Source organism: Candoia aspera, chromosome 12 (genome assembly GCF_035149785.1).
Source record: "Candoia aspera isolate rCanAsp1 chromosome 12, rCanAsp1.hap2, whole genome shotgun sequence".
Taxonomy (NCBI): domain Eukaryota; kingdom Metazoa; phylum Chordata; class Lepidosauria; order Squamata; family Boidae; genus Candoia; species Candoia aspera.
The window spans coordinates 10,818,238-10,836,671 of NC_086164.1; the positions used below are offsets into that span (position 1 = coordinate 10,818,238).

At 42.4% G+C, this 18,434-nt stretch overlaps 1 protein-coding gene across 1 annotated transcript; it reads right to left on the reverse strand.

Moving 5' to 3' along the window:
• Positions 1 to 1,060: 1,060 nt before the first annotated feature.
• Positions 1,061 to 17,631, reverse strand: NOX1 (NADPH oxidase 1). The gene is made up of 13 exons (XM_063313393.1): positions 17,587 to 17,631; positions 14,133 to 14,228; positions 12,354 to 12,464; positions 11,316 to 11,400; positions 10,445 to 10,587; positions 9,246 to 9,427; positions 7,589 to 7,727; positions 6,885 to 6,977; positions 5,810 to 6,045; positions 5,368 to 5,530; positions 3,560 to 3,706; positions 2,296 to 2,420; positions 1,061 to 1,327 (listed from the first exon to the last, which is right to left on the reverse strand). Exons 1-13 carry the CDS (start codon positions 17,629 to 17,631, stop codon positions 1,201 to 1,203), a joined length of 1,692 nt encoding a protein of 563 aa, XP_063169463.1. The 3' UTR covers positions 1,061 to 1,200.
• Between the last annotated feature and the right edge of the window lie 803 nt (positions 17,632 to 18,434).

The following is an 18,434-nucleotide window of genomic DNA, read 5'->3' on the forward strand; positions in this document are numbered from 1 at the left end:
TCGCTTGGCTGTGTGTCATGCTGGGCCTCCCCTATTTTAACTGTATTTTTTAAAATACATCCAGTCCTCTGTAAGCAACGTATAAGAAATTGGATTCAGGCTGCTGGGTTACTTAGGAAAAAGAGCGTAATTGAAAATACATGATGGGAGAGAGCTGGGAAAATCTAGGTCTTAAGCATGGCTAGGGAGTATTCTGGGGAATGGTTTCAGTTACCCTGATTTACCAAAGGAATTAGAATTGACTGTTCGTGCAAACCAGCATCAGTTAAACCACTAGTATGCAAATCAGATTATAGCTTGGCTGAGGTAGCATTCTGATACAGGAAGGGAGAACATTTCAGGCAAACTTTACCCTGATTCTACGCACCTTCCAAAGCCTGCTCAGAATACATTGCAACCCTTGACGTTAATATTCCCTTAGCACTGAAATAATCCCTTATCAGATTGCTGTTTATGCTCCTGTCATGTTGCACTCCTGTAATTTCCCACCACAAGAGTAATCAATTCAGAGCACTCCTCCTGGCAAGCTGATTGCTCGAACATTGCCTGCAAATACAGTCTTGCGGCTACTGGTGTTCAGCCTTGCAAAAATAAGGGCAACACCTGGGAAATGTTAAGTCTCTAGCTGAGTAGAAGATTGAGTCGATTGTAGGCCTGAATATGTGACATCAGCAGAGATTGTAAAACGTGGTCAAGATAGAGGCAAGCATTTGGCCAGATGAAGCAAGAATCCAAGGTTTTGAACGCATGATGCACGCCGTTCTTTTGCTCCAGCTTCGGCAAGGACTGTATTTCACAGTCTTGGTTATTTGAACATTTCTGCCCCCAAATCCCTGGAAAAATCCCCGTCATCAGTACAAAGTCATCAGCTTGCACTTTTTGCCAGAAAGGTAAAAGATTTTATGGGTGGATGCTGGTCCCGACATCACAATCCACTGAAAGAGAGAACCCGCCTTTATCTATATAGACAGATGGTGGTGCAACGTGCCCGATTCATTTGTGCCAACTGGCCTCCAGCATTTTTTTTAAGGTGAGATTTTGGCCATTTAACTTTAAAAAAAATAGAAAAAATTACGCCTGCAATATGCAAAATTGAGAACAGTGCCCACTGCCTATTAAAGTTGCAGGCCCTGGTCTGACAGTCTTGATTTAGTTCAATGAGTTAAATAGTTCTCCCATTCCAGCATGAGTCCTGGTGTTTCAGAAGTTCTCTTTGTTGAAATAAAACTGGACATTTCTGGGATCCAGACTAGAGTGCCGAGTGCAGTACTTTTTCAGAGTCTTTGCCAGCTGCTCTGGTCCACACAAGAACACGCCCACGACAGACCTAGGATAAGGATAAAAACAACAGAAATCAAGTGGACTAAACACGCTTGGAGACTGTCTCTATGCTGAGCTTTGGAAGCAACATTAAGTGGGATTTGTGTGTACTGGCAAGTTTTGCATAATTATTTTATTAAGGGCTAGGAACAGAACTGCACCGTGTGGTTAGTTGGAGAGATTAAAACATTGGCTGGTGCATTAAACCATGTGGGTAGGTTTGGCTTTAGATGATGTGCGAACTGTGTGAGTGAATCATCCGTGGTTTCTTTAGATCAACGAAGGGCTTTTTTCTGCTTATTTACTGATTGCAGCTGTGGCTTACTGTGATGTGCAGACACGGACAAAGGGTCTGTTTATGACTTCATGGCTTCTTGGTGACTTGGTTTTGTGTCCATCTATGTCACAAACCAATCCACAGAACTACAAGGTAAGAGAAAGGAGAATAGGAACTGAATGGATAAGCTGTGATTTTTCAAGACTGGCTCTAGGTTGTTCAAGAAAGCATGGATAATACAATATAGGTACCTATAAAAACTATAGATGCCAAGTACCATATACATCCCTCTTTATCACAAAGGAGAGAACATGTCTTCTAAAATGTTGCCTGATGGAGCAAATGTGTGTGCAAATGAACAAGACATGCATTCTCCTTTAAAATAACTTTTTAGACATGCAAATGTAATTAAAGATTAACTGGATAAACATCTGATCCATTATGGACAGATCCAACAAGGAGCTGTCCAGGGTACTGATTCCCAGTCCACAATGTTCTGGAGGAGGGACCATAGCTCAGTGGTTAGAGCACCTGGTGGTTCAATTCCTAGCATTTCCAGTTTTGAAAATTCAGGTAGCAAATGATGAGGAAGTTTCCTTTCTTCCAGAAATCCTGAAAAGTTGTTGCTGCTTAGAGGAACTGCTACTGGATTAGAGGGGAAGAAAGGAGTTTTACCTGGTTTAAAGGCAATCTCTTACCTGGGATGGGTGGCTGCCACTGCTGAAAATTCATTATTCCACATGGGTCTCCCAAAGGAGGTTTTTTGCCTCAGGCCTGTCACCATGTCAGTGGACTTCTCAAAATGGAGAGCTGCATGGCCAACCTAGTTTCTCAACAAAGAAAAGGCAGCCGAAGTCAGGATTTTGCAGCAGTCCCACCAATCTGCCCAATGATTTGTTAAAACACATCTTCCAGGTCTTGGGAATTGCTGGATGTGTTCTCTAACACTCATGAGAATAACCTAGTTTATGGGGTTAAGTATTGATTTCCAAGGCATATAAACACTTAAGCCAAGCAAACTGGCCAAGTGGCAGGTTTTAGATATCCCAAAAAGACAGAACATTGTTAGTCCCAGCTATTTCTGGCCTTGTATTTTTATTGCCAAGGGCCAGGAGAGTTACCTTTATTTTTTGTTTCTTGTGTCAAATCAAACCAATGCTTTGAAAACCACAAATACTGCTTGAGTTGAAGGTGAGAATGGTCTTCCTCAAGCCACAAAGTATACAGGGCCAGCCCTACTATGTGTGTTCCATCCTTGCCCTGCACAAACTTGACAGCTTTGTATCAGAGTTTCTGAAAGATCACCTTGATTCTGTAACTAGGCTCAAAAACCACAATAAGCTTTCATTTGTTTTATTGTGGTTTACTAAATAAACAATAATTGGCTGTCTTTGTTCAATCAAAGCTATAAATCATGGTTTCTAAAAGAAAATTGGCTGCCTTAATAAAACTCAGTAAGCTGAAACCAAGCAAACTGCATTATGGCTTAAGATAATGGGTGACCCAGGCTCTTATTGTGACTGCCCTGCTTGTTTGTTGACTTTATTTGTATGCCACCCATTCCCAAAGGCTATTTCCTGCAGAGGTGAAGTTAGTGACAATTGGAGGATAGGCCTCATCTGTGGTAAAGCCCCAGGTAAGAAGTCCCCTTCCCAGAAACCTTGGCTTGCTTCCTTTTAGAAGTCGAATATGTACCTTTTCCCCTCCAATTTTATCTTTATTTATCTTTAAAGGGGTTTTAAAGCAGCTCAGGCTGTGAAAACAACCCCGTGCGCTGCCTTGTAAAGCAACTGAACAAACTGACATTGAAGAATGTTTTTTGTCCTTGGTTTTTTGCTCTGATAGAAGACTGTGAAATGCAGCTGACTTCCTTGAAAGTGGCAAGTGACAGGTCCAGCAGGGTTCAAGAAGCTTGCTCTTCAGAGAAAGAGATGGCTCACAAAGACTAGCCCTCCAGCTCACCATGCTGCTGTTCCAGCCAGTGAGGTAGAGATGATAGCTTAGGCAACCTGCTCTCCCGGATCCCTCCATCTCTTGCTCCAAGGAGGAAAGGAGGTGTCTGAACCAGGCAAATGCCCCTGTTTCTCGGCAAATCCAGTAGAAGTAAATCTAGCAATCCATGAGAGAAAGAAAAGAAGATGGAAATGGGCAACACGCTTTAGAATACCAGTTTGCACTCTCCAAGTCAGAGTGCCCCAGTGACATATGATCTTTCCTTCTCTTTTTTCAAAGCAAACTTGAAAGAGGACGAGATCAAAGAGGAGAACAACAATATGGCCAAGGTGACGCAACATGCTTGCCCTGCTTACTGCCTTGACCCACATTTTTGTGTCAACCATCAAATCCCTAACCAACTAAAGAAACTCAGTCTTCATAACACACTGAGCCCCAAAGAAACCAAATGAAAACTCCCCAACTTTAGCATGCAGAAGGTATATAGCCAATGAGTGTTTAACTGAACTGATAAGCAGGGTTGTGTGAACCCAGCCTTTGTATACTACTAAACTATAAAGGTTGGATGTAAGGTGATCTTGGTTGAATAATAGAGCAGATGTTTGCATGCTATAGATTCCACATTCAGTTCTGGGATCTCCAAGTAAGGCTGGGAAAATTCCTGACCAAAGTCTTGGAGAATTTTTGCCAGTTGGCAATTCTGGTCTATAGGAGCCAAACTCACTGTAAGTCACTTTCCTGTGTTCTGAAAACAGCCTCCCCAGCTCGCCCCTGGAAATGTGGGTTTGACATAAATGCTAAATATTTGCTAATTCTCCACATCTGGAAACTGAAGAATCGCATAGTGTCAACACTCTAAAGTAGTCCAGACAAGAAGCACCAACCATTACTAACACTACCTTTATTGTAAGGTTACAGTAACAGAATCATGCAAGTCTGAAAGTACATCTCTCTCCCCGCTCACCTTTACAGCCCAAGAAACTAGAGAGGGTCCCTTCTGAGACACATCCACATTCCTTCTGCAGGCTAGGCTGCCTCTTATCTTACCGTTGCCTAGTCTGTGCTCTTCCTTCTCCTCCTGTCTCTCAACAACATTCTCACAGACCATTACATCTAGGCAACATTTGCACCATTCTAAACCATGGTTTATTTAACAATCATTTATTTAATAATCTTTATTCAGTTGGTTTATGCAACAGGATAATCCATAAACCACAATGCCTGGATTCTCAGAACACAATAAACCAAAAGCAAACAACCTATATCATACTGAGATCTAAGAACCCATGGCTACCCATAGGGTACATCATTGTACCTTCTGACCTGTTACTCTAGCTTACTTAAACAGATCTTCCATGTCTTTAAGCCCTCCAAAATCTGCAGAACTGTGACCAGAGATTACAGTAAGGTGAGCACATGCATCAGAAGCAATGATCCAGTTCTTTAGATCTGTCCCAAGGATATGATGCCCTCCTTCCCCTGCAGCTGATTGGACAGCTGAAGTATGGGACTGGTTGCTTCATTGCATTTAAAGGCAGCAGGCTATTTTAGGGGATATAAGTCAAGCTAGGGAGCTTTATGCTCCACCACTGCTTCCTAGTTTATTCCATCTGTGACTCAAAGAACTTCATTACGGTGTCTAATGGTAGAGCTGGTCCTTCTTTTCCAGCACTATTTTCATCTTTCTGGAGAAACAGGATATGCCGATTCTAGCTTAAGACTGCAAGACATGATAAATTACAGAAATCTTCCATTGCTGTACCTCAAAGACTAGTATATTCTTGTAAACAGGTTAAGAACAAGCCACCTGAGCTTACCTTTCTGGTTCGAAGTTCCTGGTCACCGTGTTGGAACTTGTACCAGATGGATTTCAGTACTGAAGCAAAGGGAGTCACCCCAATCCCAGCTCCCACCAACATGGCCACCTCATACTGGAAGACATCCTCACTGGCTGTGCCAAAAGGGCCATCCACCATGATCCTGCAAAGAGGAGACCAACAGTGTTTTGTCTTTTCTCCTTCTAGTGTTCCCACAGATGACAGGAAACAAAGCTGAATCCAGCAGTGCCATAAACTTCCAGAAGAACTTAGTTGCACAAATTGGACCAGTTAGGATTTTTAAGATATATTTTAATGTTTTTGGCCAAACAAAAAATGAAATATGAATACTGCACACATTTCCAAGCCTATCCAAATGTGACTTATTCAAGAAATTAAGGTTAGGCCAACAGCAGCTACTCAAGTTGCCCTCTCTGCTCACCTGGGCATCAGCGGGTTCGGCTGCTGCAAGGTGTCAATCAAGGTCTCAGTCCAGTCACCTCCCACCCGAATGTGGACAGAGAAGAAGCTTTCCTCTGGGGCAGATGTGAGAGTGAATGGATGCCACTCCAGATAGGAGATGGAGGGACAATTGAGGAACACATACTGTCCGATTTCCATGCTAAAACCTTTCTTGCACATCTGAATTTCCAGTACTTTTGAGGGATGCATGATGACCTGAAGCCAAGATTTCAAAAGTGAGCAAACCCCATCCAGTGTCCCAATAGGGATGCCATGAATTCCACTACCCATATATCTTCTCCCCACATTGGCAGACCTGTAAGGAAGACAGATCGAACCCTTCCTGGCTCTTCGCTGATGCTGAAACACAAGGCTGCCTCCTTCTTTCTCTTTGCAGAGCAATTCCCCCAAAGTCACTCAGTGATACCCCGTGGCTGAGGGTGGATTTGAACCTGGGTCTCCCCAGTATCAGTTCAACACCTTAACCAAACCATCACATTGGATGTAGAGAGTAAGGAAGGTGACCTTGCCAGAGATATGCAGGATCTGTTGCCTAGGCAAAAGGGGCTGAAGTATTTTTTAACTCCAGAACATCCAGATAATGTTTGAAAGCAGCTCAGAGAGACACCTCCCTAATTCACTGAAGTATAAGAAAGAGGAGGAGTTACAGTGCAACCAGACTTGCAAGATTCTGTTTTTGTAGCTAATCTTAGTAAAAGTAATTTTAGCCATCCAAGGGAGTTATTTCATGGTCTGGTCTACCTAGTGGCGTAGGAGCACCCTTACATATTAGGGCCAGCTAAAGTTGCATGAATAGTGGGCAGGCTTTCATCCATCACTCTTCACTGGATAAAGATGTTACAGCAGCAAACCACTCCCAGATGTTGCCAAGAAAGCTGCATGAAAGCTGAGCTCAACTCAAAGTAATCTTTACTATAATAGAACAGTAATATAGTATTACCTAACTATGGATCTTAGACCTCTCTCTCCCTTTCCTCTTAAATGTATTCAGGACAAAGCTGGTGAGTAGATTTGGAGACAGACTCAACACTTACCTTTGTAATAACCACCTTCTGGTAGGAACGCCAAATCCTCAGGACTCGCTCAAATGCATAGAGAATAATAGGTGCCAGGACCCACTTCCAGGACTTAAAAGAAAAAACCAAGTGACAGCACTTTAAGAAGGACCATCTTGCAGGGAAGCAGGAGTTTCTCTTATTTTTTGCAAAGCCTTCTATCCCCATAATCCCGCATAGTTCTTTATGCTGAATTCATACATTATGCTAAATCATGGCTTGCTTTTAATCATAACTGCCTGGGTTTGCCCAATAGGCCAAGCCATTAACCGTGGTTTACATAACTCACCAAGTCCAAACCAAGCCATAGCTAGATTTAGTGTGATAAGGAAGTCCAGCTTTCAGAGTGGGGCTGGGTAGATAAAAGTTTTAGCCAACATCAACTGCACATTGGGCTGATGCCAGGCTTTGGGCAGCTGACTCAACTAACCAAAAGCAAAATTCTCACTGGGTCTTCTTTAATGAGATTTCTTGAAAGGAAAGGGATAGGGTTACAAGAATTTCTGCAACTGAACTACTCTCATTTTAGGACCCATTTACCTTCCACTACATGAGGGTGGATGGCGTTTCCATTTCTTGCTAACAGCTCTCAGATTCTTTCCCCAGATGAGGTTGCCGCTTAGAGATCTGTCCCCTAAACCTTTACCAGGCTCTGCACAGACAATTACCATGGATGTTCTCACCTCAGCTGGGATACTTCCAAACTCAGGCACTTCACAACGGGGATCTTTGCTGTTTGGACCCCACTGGGTAGGGTGGTCTGCACACTCCTTGGGGTTATTCTTCATCAGGCTTTCAGCCGTTTGCCCACGAACAAGACCGCTGGGGACACAAAAGGGCACCATCCAAACTGTCGCCTTTCCCAGGAGAAATGCCCAAAGCGATTCAAGTGCTAAGTCATGGGAGCAAATGGCTTGCTATGACAATCCCCCTTCCTCACCCTCACCACTCCGTACTACCACTGGGGCAGTTTTTCTCAGAGATGCTGGAGATGAGACTTTCAAATGTTTCTAGACTCCCAAGATCCCTCACTGATTGGCGGGGGGGGGGGCAGAATTCCAGGTACAGTGACTCGCTATGCCGTATATTTACTTTGGCTGCTAGTATCACTGTGAGGCTATTACACTTGTTGTTCTGAATTCCGTGGCACCTGCATGCATGGTTTGGTTAACCAAACATGGCCTTTAAAATGCTGATACCTGCAATCACTCAAGAACTGAGTGTATTTTGCAGATGCTTATTAATGCCACATTGAGCTTTAGATGTAAAATTTAAACAACCTCACGTTTACCAACATTAACATTTTAGTAGTCCGAGTTAATATTCGTATAAATTTCTTCGTCTTTAAAGGTTTATCTAAACATCAGATGTTAATCATCTCCAGTCAACACTGTATAAATACCACGATACTCAAACTTTTATTGAAATTTGAAACAGAAGAAGAGAAAGTGAAAGAATGTATGATAAAGTGGGCTAAGAACTTTGGTTGTAATATACAATGGAACAATGGGAAAAGATGTGGTTGAAAGGACTGAAATTTACATTATGTTATAGTCTTAAGCAGAATTTTTATAAAAGGATGTACTCTTTGGTATATGACACCAGAAAAATTATCCAGAATGTATAAAGGTAGTTCAAATTTGTGTTGGAAATGTGAACAAGAAGGGCCATTTTATTATGCTAAAAAGCTAGAAAATTTTGGGCTCAAAAACATACAGTGATTCAGAGGATTTTGAAGACTAACATTCAACTGAAACTAGAATTTTCCTCCAGGGACTGATGGATAAACAGTTAGAAAAGAGCCATGGAACATTGCTTTTTATATATCTGATAACTGCAGCGAGATTATTGTATACACAAAGATGGAAAGATTTGGCAATACCCACAAATGGGGGAATGGCTGGTAAAGATGATGGAACTTGCTGAGATGGCTAAATTGACTTGTTTGATTAGAGAATATTTTTTGGTGACTGGAAACCCCTTATGGACTTATGATTTATGGTTTTGATGATTAGACAGGACAGATTATAGAAAGAAGAGAGTCAAGGTGTAACTTTAGAGAGAGAGGTTAAAATATAATTGTACTTATAACTGCTCTGAAGAAGATCAGAAGCCACTTCTTTACAGCTCTCTCTTTTTTCTATTTTTCTTCTACTTTTTTTCTTTCTGCACTGTTACTTCTTTCTTTTTTCTCTCTCTCCCTTTCTCTTTCTTCTTTTTCACTCTCTTTTAGTTTGTATTAGTTCTTATTACTGTTATTAAAACTTTCAATAAAAATTATATATTAAAAAAAAAGAATTAGTCCATCGTGCCACATCAGTTTAAGCAGTGGTGTCTTACGCGATGCCATGGATGACGAGGCCCGCATAATAGATGACGAAGAGGTGGTGGGTGTACCAGAAGACTTCAAAATAGCTTCTGCGGATTTGTTCCATGGAAGAAGTGATCATGAGGACAAGTGCCAAAGTGATGATCACCCCTGTAAGGCCTGGAATGGTGATGAATGCTACATATAAAGGTATCTGCAAGAGCAAGCAAAGAAGTTATGCAATGACATCCTAGATCACGTCCCTGGGGGGAATTCCACAGCCTAGGATCCTCCCAACATGGGGGAATTTCAGTCCTATAATATTCAGGAAACCTGGCCCATATAACAAAATTGCAACAGGATAAAATGACAATCAGACTCAAACGTCCTTAAAAATCATAGCTGAAACATATCATTTCCATTTGTCATGGTTCCTGTTCCTGAAATGTCACAATGAGCTCCCATACCATGCTGGTGTTGACACGTGTTGTTGTACAGGAGGGGGCTGCTACTGCTCCTTGGTGCCAGGCAGTGAGCTGGATGATGAGAGTCTGGAGGAATACATGCTTGGGCTATCTCAGCTGGTCAAGGACTTACCGGAAGACTGCCAGCAACCCTTTGGAACACCTGCAGGGGGATGGAGTTGTACTGACTCTGGGGGGAGGGCTTTGGGATTGCTTGGGAATTAATTGGGAGAAATCCGGCGCTTTTAGTATTCTCAGCTTTGCCTGTGTTTCTGCATACTATTCATTATTAAAATAGATATCCATAGAATACCTGTGTGAGTCTGATTATCATTCTGAATAGGCAGTCATTACACCATTTTTTAAAACTGAAAACATACCCAAGGCAGCTCACCAAAAATTTAAAACAAGCTTGTAAAATTACACCTTTTTTAAAAACAAGGTACGACGCACATATTTAAAACATCAATCCTTGAACGGTAAGAGACAATTAGAATATCAACTAAATGTAACCCAGCAAAAACCATGGGAAGAAAACCGGACTGTCAAGTTATAGCTGAAAAAAAGAAAACATTGGGGCCAAGCAAATCGCAGGTTTTCTATCCAGGTTAAAGAAACACTGATAATCCTCCTAAATTCCATGTCCAAATCACAAATAAAACCAAGGGGCTCCTGTAACTATCAATCTAACCGGGGACTCTCAACTAGGTGCAAGCCCAAGTAATTTAATTTTTAGAAGTAAACAATTGATTCAGTGAAGCACTCACCGTAGAGTTTGAGTGGATAGGATTTAACCACAGATCATTCGTCTGATGCAGGTGAGACAGAATGGAAGGCAAGCTGTCATCTGTTGCCTGCTCAGCATCAATGTACCACTCAATGTTGCACAGATGAGCAATGATGTGAATGGCTTGAAGAGAGCACAAGGTAAACCACTTATCCAATTATAAAAACAAGACAGTCCATGCATCTTAATCATAATACAGAATGATTTGAACCAGCACTTGAACCTGGAGAAAGTACATAAGTGAAAATGTTCAACCCCAGTTAGTTCTGAAAAGGAAATGACAATAAGTAGAACTGGGTTTTGAACACAAAGGGACGCTTGGCAATGTAGAAACAAGAAAAAGAAATACCCCAAGTTTTCAAATTTGATTTTTAAGAAGACTCTTTTCTAAGCACACCAAGGCGGGGCTCAGTCAACACAGTAAGCTGTACTGTGGTTTCCTTGTCTGTTGCTCAGTATGTTGTGTGAACTATGAACCCACACATTGTACAGTAGGTTGCATATCATGGTTTATAGTTCAGTGTGTTATGTGAGCCCAGCCAATTGTGATGTTTTCAATTAACTGTGATTAAGCAAAACAGTGTTCAGCATGTTACGTGAACACAGAACTTATCAATGCCTGCAAATATGTAGTTGTAGGGAAAGTTACATTCTCACGGGCATCCATCCTAATCATCATGAGACCAAAACAATGGAACATGCATTGTGACATCACAAGGCAAGCTCTGGCCTTACGCGCTTGTGTCACACGCAAGTACGTAAATGCAAAATTTGTGTTACAACACCATACTGTTGCAATTCATTTGTTTTCCAGTAAATTTTTTCAGAATTTTCCAGATGTTTCCCTTTACCTGTATGAAGAGCGATCATATAAGCCACCAGTTTATGGAAGGCCAAGTTATGATCCAGCTGCCGCCTCATGGTACGCCTGCAACACTGGATCGATAAAGCAAAAAGTCAGGAACAGCCAAACTGTCCAATTCTATGACAGTAAAACATGAGGATGTGATGATAGGCCTGCTGGATCAGGCCCAGCCCCATCTAGCCAGCTGTCAGCCTTCCCAGGAAACACAACCATATGAGCTAATACTACTTACTGCTGTAAGGCTACATTAATAGAACCTTGCAAGTCTGAAAGTACAGATCTCCCGCTGTCTCCTTTACAGCATGAGAAGTCAGGGTGGGTCCCTTCTGAGCCTCTTGCCCTGCCCACTATGCAGCTGTGGGCTCTGCCCTCTCTTATGTGACTGTTCCCTAGGCAGCATCTCTTTGCCCCGTCTCTCCCACATACCATTCCGCTAGCATTCTCTCTCATATAGTGGTCCATCAGATGCCTCTAGGAAACCCACAAATTGGACTTCAAGGGACCCCTCTCTTTTGTTGTGCCCATGCCTCTATTTTGGGGCTGATGTTGCTGTTGGAAAACTACCACTAGCTTCTGATGGGAGGGAGAGAAAAATGGAATTCAAGGACAGCATACAGCCCTGGGGTCCCAGGTTGCCAAGATCTTCTGTGAACAATCACTTATAAACAAGTTTTGTCCCAGGACTGGGCAAACTGTGGCCCTTCAATTACTGCTAAACTGTAGTTCCCAAGATCCCACAGAACAAGTCACGCCAGCTATGGAACGGAGACCAAGGAAACATCTGCAGAGCTGTTCGTTGGTCAACTGTTTTAGCCATTTTTCCCCTCTCATTTATTTGCTTGTTATTTACTCTGGAAATGGAGATTCTCCACCTTTCTGAAATAGGATCCAAACTCAGAAGGAGATTATACCCACTGTAATCTTCCACAAGACATCTTTTAGCAACCAGCTGGGTTCCCTGGGCCCACCCAACATCCAAGACTAAATGCGTTGTGCTGTGAGCTGAAGGCCCACTTGGCCTTACCCGACAGGTGCCCCTCACGAAGGAGAGGAGGTTCCGGCAAATGGGCAGCAGGATCAACATGCTATTGAAGTTCAGGCACTTGGCTGAAGCCCGAGCCCAAGCCAGCGCAGACTACAAAGGCAAAGAGAACATAGGACCATTTTTGCATCATTTTTAGGTATTACAGCTTCTCCTAAAGCAGGGACATATAACTTGAGGAATGCACAAGGACTTTAAATGGAGTGCAACAAGCACCGTTGAAAAAATAGATTGGGTCAGGACGAAGAAGGTGGTGAGACAAGCCAAGACTAAAGAGATAAACACAGTTAATACAACTACTTTATATGGTGGCTCCCCACATATACAACCAGTAAAATGCTAGACTATAGTACAACAGCAAATTGCCACAAAGTTCAAATCTGGAATTCTGTCATGATCGCCGTTGCGATGTTTGCGACATCGTAACGGCTCGCATGACAAAGCGCGGATGCGTGTCAATGACTGGAGAGGTGCGGGCGATAAACCGGACAACGAAGGTAATGGGTTTGGGAGATCTATTGAACAACAAAGTCTCACCGCCTGGTAATCGACCATTGACACCATTATCAAAGAAATAATCAGGGCGAGGTTTGGAAGGGCGCGGCCGGGCTTTCGAGGAATATCGAAGTCTAATCGCCCAGTAATGGACCATTACCTCACAGGAAGATAAACAGGGCGATGCCCGGGGCGAATGGGGCTGGACGACCTCTCACCTATCAAGCCTGGATGACCTGTCACTCCGTGGAACTCGTGGGGCACACCCAGGGAGGGTGGGGGTGGAGCGCTGTTTGGCGCGAGACTATGTAATTCAACTTTTGGTGCGCTTCCCTCACTCTCAGCTTTTTACTGGTGTGCATTCTATTCTAAATAAAAGCCAGAACTTAAACTTGATTTAGAGTCTGAGTCTTTTATTTAGTCTTAGGCATTCCTTACAAATTCCATTCGTTTAACAAATGTAACACAGGGGAAGAGGGGAAATGGAAGATGAGTGTATGCAAACTAGGGCTGTGCATGCTTTGCACATGATGCACAAGTGCTTCAGACCTTGGATGAGCACAACATCTCTCTAGTGCTCATTAAAGCAGCCTGTCTGTTTTAGAGCTTCTGTGTGAACCTGTCCTAACAGTGAGAATCATGCTGAGATGAGGAGTAGGTCTCTAGTGTTTATTACTGCTACATAAACAGAATCCTAACAAACTGAATAAGTGTGGGAAAAACCCAGACAGATAAACCCCAAAAGTCAAGGCGGGTCTGTTCTGTGTCTCTTTGAATGGCTGCTTAATTCCTCAGTACTACGCATGCGTTTTCCACCCTGGATGGGAGCCCCTTCCTGCTCGCCATCATTACTCATGACAGAACCTGAAAAAAAAAAGATGTGGCTGCTTTAAGGAGCCACTGCAACTCTTAAAGCAGCTGCCATATTTTCCAGTCTGAGATGTGTCTGCAGCATTTCATCTGGGTCATGCCGATGCATACCTTGTTTTTGTGCCACACCAACCTTAGTGAAGCTTATTCCTGGTTGGGGACATCCTGCTAAACTATGGTAGAATGTGACTTGCCCACTGGGCTATTTTGAGATGGATTTTGTAGTCATATGCCCATATAACCAACAGAGGTAGGATATATTATACACTGACACAGAAATAAGTACAATTTAATCCTGTCAAGAACCATGAGGGGTTTTTTTTAGTTTTTTTTAAAGGTTCTTCATCTCTACAGCAGGGAGATCAAAAGCTTATGAGATGCCAAGATAATGCTCACCCCAAGAATCTGTCTGGTGTAATAGTACTGTTCACTCCTGTCAAATGTCAGGAAATATGTCACGAAAAGGAATATATTCAATGCTAGCCAAGCAGCCTAAAGGAAAAAGGGGAAAAAATGTTTCATGTGTTCAGTTTTATAGTATCAGCCATTCAATGACATGGAAGACAGTTACATTCAGGAACATTTTGAAAGGAGATAGCCTTTATTAAGCGTTATCCAAGCAGCCATCAGCACGCATGACATCACACAAACCATGAATGATTACCTTGCATGGATTCAGATGAGTCCCAATTAAGTTAAACAGATTTTAGCATTATAAAGGAAGTAGATGTATAGGATTCAGAGGATCAGTTTGATGCCAGAGGTCCATGTCTATTAAGCATCCTTTTTAGGGAGTGAATGATCAAGATTTTGCCAATTGTTTTATGGTAGTTTTGTGTCCATTTTTAAAATGTATTTATTTATTTTAGATTTTTTGAATACAATAAAAGTATAAAAAAGAAAGGAAAAATAAGAAAAAGAAAAGAGAGGAAATGAGAAGAGAGAGAGAGAGAATATCGAATTATGACTTCCACCCCTCTTTCTATTGAGTAGTTACCATCTTACTCTTTCCCCTCCCTCTTTAACCCTTTTTAATCTGCAAATCCATAAATCATCAATTCAGTCTCTTCTTCTTTCAACAAAAAATCCACATAAGGTTTCCAGTCTTTCAAAAAAAAGTCTTTTATTGTTTTTTTCCCTGGCCATTGGGTGCATTTTTTTATTTTTATGTTTTTATGCTGTAAACTGCAGGAAGTCATTTTTGAATCTGCCAGTAATGAAATAATAATCCTCTGCCCTTGGACAAAGTACAGATAATACTTAATCAGAATGGAGAATTTACCCATAGTCATGACTAAATGCAGACTCTGGTGCTGCAACATTCCAGTTGATTGACTAACTGATTGATTGATTGATTGATTATGTGCCATCAAGTCGATGTTGACTCCTAGCAACCACACAGATAGATTTTCTCCAGGACAATCTGTCCCCAACCTGGTCCTTCAGGGCTTCCAACAGTGCCCCCATTGCCACTGTGAGTCCATCCACCTTGCTGCTGGTCGTCCTCTTCTTCTCTTTCCTTCTAGCTTTCCCAGCATCAGAGCCTTCTCCAGAGAGGTGGGTCTTTGCATAATGTGTCCAAAGTAGGATAATTTGAGCCTGGTTGTTTGCCTCAAGTGGGAGCTCTGGGTTGATTTGTTTGATGATCAGTTGGTTTGTTTTCTTGGCTGGACATTTCAGTTAGTCCAAATAGATATTAATTTGATGATCAAAAAAGATAAATAAAGCTGTGGTGGGTCTATTATAAAGCAAAGCAGGGAAATCCACAGGCTGGCACTGATTTTATTTGGACCAAAGCAGACAGAACTATGAACCCATGTTGTTATGCTAAGAGCTTTCAAGCATTCAGGATGCACTTCTCCCATCAGCTTGGTTTCTGCAATGCCTCAGGATGGTCGAAGGTCCTTTTTCCTTTCCAGATATTGATGAACATTCCTAGCATTCCTCACTTTTGCCCAGGTTCTTTCGGGGCTGCTAAGAGTTGTCCTTCAGCAACATGTGGAAGAGCAGAGATTCCCCAGTGTTTTCCTACTAACCAGCAGACTTCCCAGAAAATAGGAAGAGGGTACTGGACAGATAAACATTTGCTGTGATCCAACAACAAGATCTCAGAGACTAAAACCATTCCTTTTTTTTTTTGAGGGGGGACCTTTAAACAGCCATGGGAAACCCCTATATACCTCTTTCCAAGACCATATCCTTAACCCTGTTGGTCATTCTCCCCATAAGCCTGTATCGCCTGGATGGTCAGTTGCCCCCCACTAGATTTCATGACTTGAAACTTTGGCTCCAAGATGTACCACTGTTGTTCACTGCTGACTAATTCTTTATTAAAATGACTAGGTCGTTGATACAATTGTTGATTTTACTTACACTATGCTAAGAATGTACATGGAGCTTTGTTATTTCAACACACCCCAACGTCAACAAAGAGGAAGCAAAAGCTCATTTGGCTGGCACAAAGAGGCTTCAGTATGATGGACTAGACTGGGAAAATTATAAAAGCCAGAGGAAGGATGGGAGAGGAGGAATGTGGTACAAGAATGTGGTATATCAGAGGATGAGGGCTCTATCACAAGCAATGTAGACTTTCTGCCTTAAATCTCAGTTTTAAAAATATCCACACCATTTCCCAAATCACCTTCTGTTGAGTTAAATAGTTGTTCTAGGCACTTGCAACCTCAAGATGTTGATCCTTTTGATCCTCAGAGCCTCACATTTTGTGCCCATAGCATGTTTATCTTTGTAGCAACCCAGCCCAGGAATGTGTACATACCTAATGCTGTCACCTTCTATTTTCTCCAGAACAGCAAACCTGTGAGATGGGTTAGGCTGAGAGGGACAGACCAGCCCAAAATCGCCCAGCCAGCTTTCCTGCCTAAAGAACTGCTAGAAGCCATTTCTCCCAGTTTCTAACCAGCAGCACTTCAGTTCCTACACCAAACTGGCCCTCATGATTTAGTCTGCTCCTTTATCTTCTTTGAGATACAAGATAGGGACAGTCTCATTTAATAATATATTTCATTTATATAGAACACTTCCAGATATTCAGAGTTTGGAATCCACTGCCATGAGAGCTGATGATGGCCCAGACCTGAGGTAACTTTGATGAGACAAAATTGCAAAGGAGAAGGCTGTCAGGGGTTATTTCTCATGATGGATTGTCAGCCTTTAGGTGCCAGCAATCAACAGAATGATTTCCTGGCACTTTCCAAACAGAAATTTAAAAGTAGGTACATAGATGAACATGATGGATGGGCTTATTACTCTTTAAATGCCGTAAGAAAAGATTCCCAAACTAAAAAAAAAACCTAAAAAGTTTTTTTAAGCCAAATTGGCCCAGCACATGATGACATCATAGACCCTAGATCAGTGTTTCTCAACCTTAGCAACTTTAAGATGTGTGGATTTCAACTCCCAGAATTCCCCAGACAGCCATGACCTTGATACTGCTTGTCCTTTCTGCCTCTTAGGAAAACCATGCTGGTTGGGGAATTCTGGGAGTTGAAATCCACACATCTTAAAGTTGCTGAGGTTGAGAAACACTGCTCTAGCTATTGAGAATAACAGAAATTTAAAAGTAAAATAAAAACCTCTTAACCATCAAAGGTTGTCCACCCTGGTCCAGCCTGAGTAGAACTTCAGGCAGTGGTCTTTGCTACTCCCTCCCATGTTTGTCAAACTGGTGAAACTGGTACCATTCTTTTAACTAAGTTTGAACGAGGAGCCTCTTGCACATAATGTATTTGCTGTATGTTAAATGGTGCCTCCTGAAACAGAAAGTGCCCCCCCTTTTTTTTGCCTTATCTATCTTTCCATTCAGACCCAGACATAATAAAGGATAACTTACGATCACCAGGGCTGAAAACCAGTGGTTGACGGCCCAGTTCCCCATCCTGGACTCCCAAAAGCCAGTTGCTTTTGCCTGGTTTTTGTCTGGGTCTGAACTGGGAGCACATTCTCTAGATACTGCTTGTATCTTAAGCCGTGCCCATCCAAGGGCTGGGCTGGGTTTTTCCCTGCAGGGCTTAAGAAAAGGAAATAGTGTTTTTTATCTCTTGCAAACTTGTAACCAAAAAAAAAAAAAATTCCCACCTCGTTTTGAAAAAATACTGATTGGAATAGCACAGGCACAGTTCAAAGTTATCAATGATTAAACTACTTTTGGTCTCTCTATTCTGTGTGCAGAATAAGTACATATTTTCTGTAACGATGTGTGTCTGGCTTTTCTCATCACCTGCAAGACGAGTTTGCAAATATATATATATTCCAGTATCTGCCTGTCCATATTCCAGACGGACAGGTACTGGCCAATCAACCTGACATTGTGGAAGGAGACAAGGACCAGAAGACAGCGGTGGTGATAGATGTGGCGGTGCCAACTGACAGCAAAATCAGAAAGATGGAGTATGAGAAGCTGGAGAAGTACCAGGGCCTGAAGGAGGAACTAGAGAGGATGTGAAAAGGGAAGGCCAAAGCAGTTCCAGGGGTGGTAGAAGCACTCGAGGCTGTGACCCCCAAGCTGGGAGAGTGGCTCCAACAGATCCCAGGAACAACATCAGGGCTCTTTGTCTAGAAGAGTGCAGTGCTAGGAACAGCTAAGATCCTGCGCAGAACCCTCAAACTCCCGGGCCTCTGGTAGGGAACCCGAGTTTGAGGAAGACTCATACCACCCACAGGGGTGAGAAGGGAAATCTC

What these genes read in the sequence shown, in the direction of transcription:
- NOX1 (XM_063313393.1), bottom strand. Translation starts at nt 17,631, where the DNA reads ATGGGGAACTGGGCCGTCAACCACTGGTTTTCAGCCCTGGTGATC. An exon ending in GGTTTTCAGCCCTGGTGATC is followed by an intron (nt 14,229 to 17,586) that starts GTAAGTTATCCT and finishes TTTTTCCTTTAG; the next exon opens with GCTGCTTGGCTAGCATTGAA. An exon ending in AGGAACTTCGAACCAGAAAG is followed by an intron (nt 3,707 to 5,367) that starts GTAAGCTCAGGT and finishes ATGGATTGCTAG; the next exon opens with ATTTACTTCTACTGGATTTG.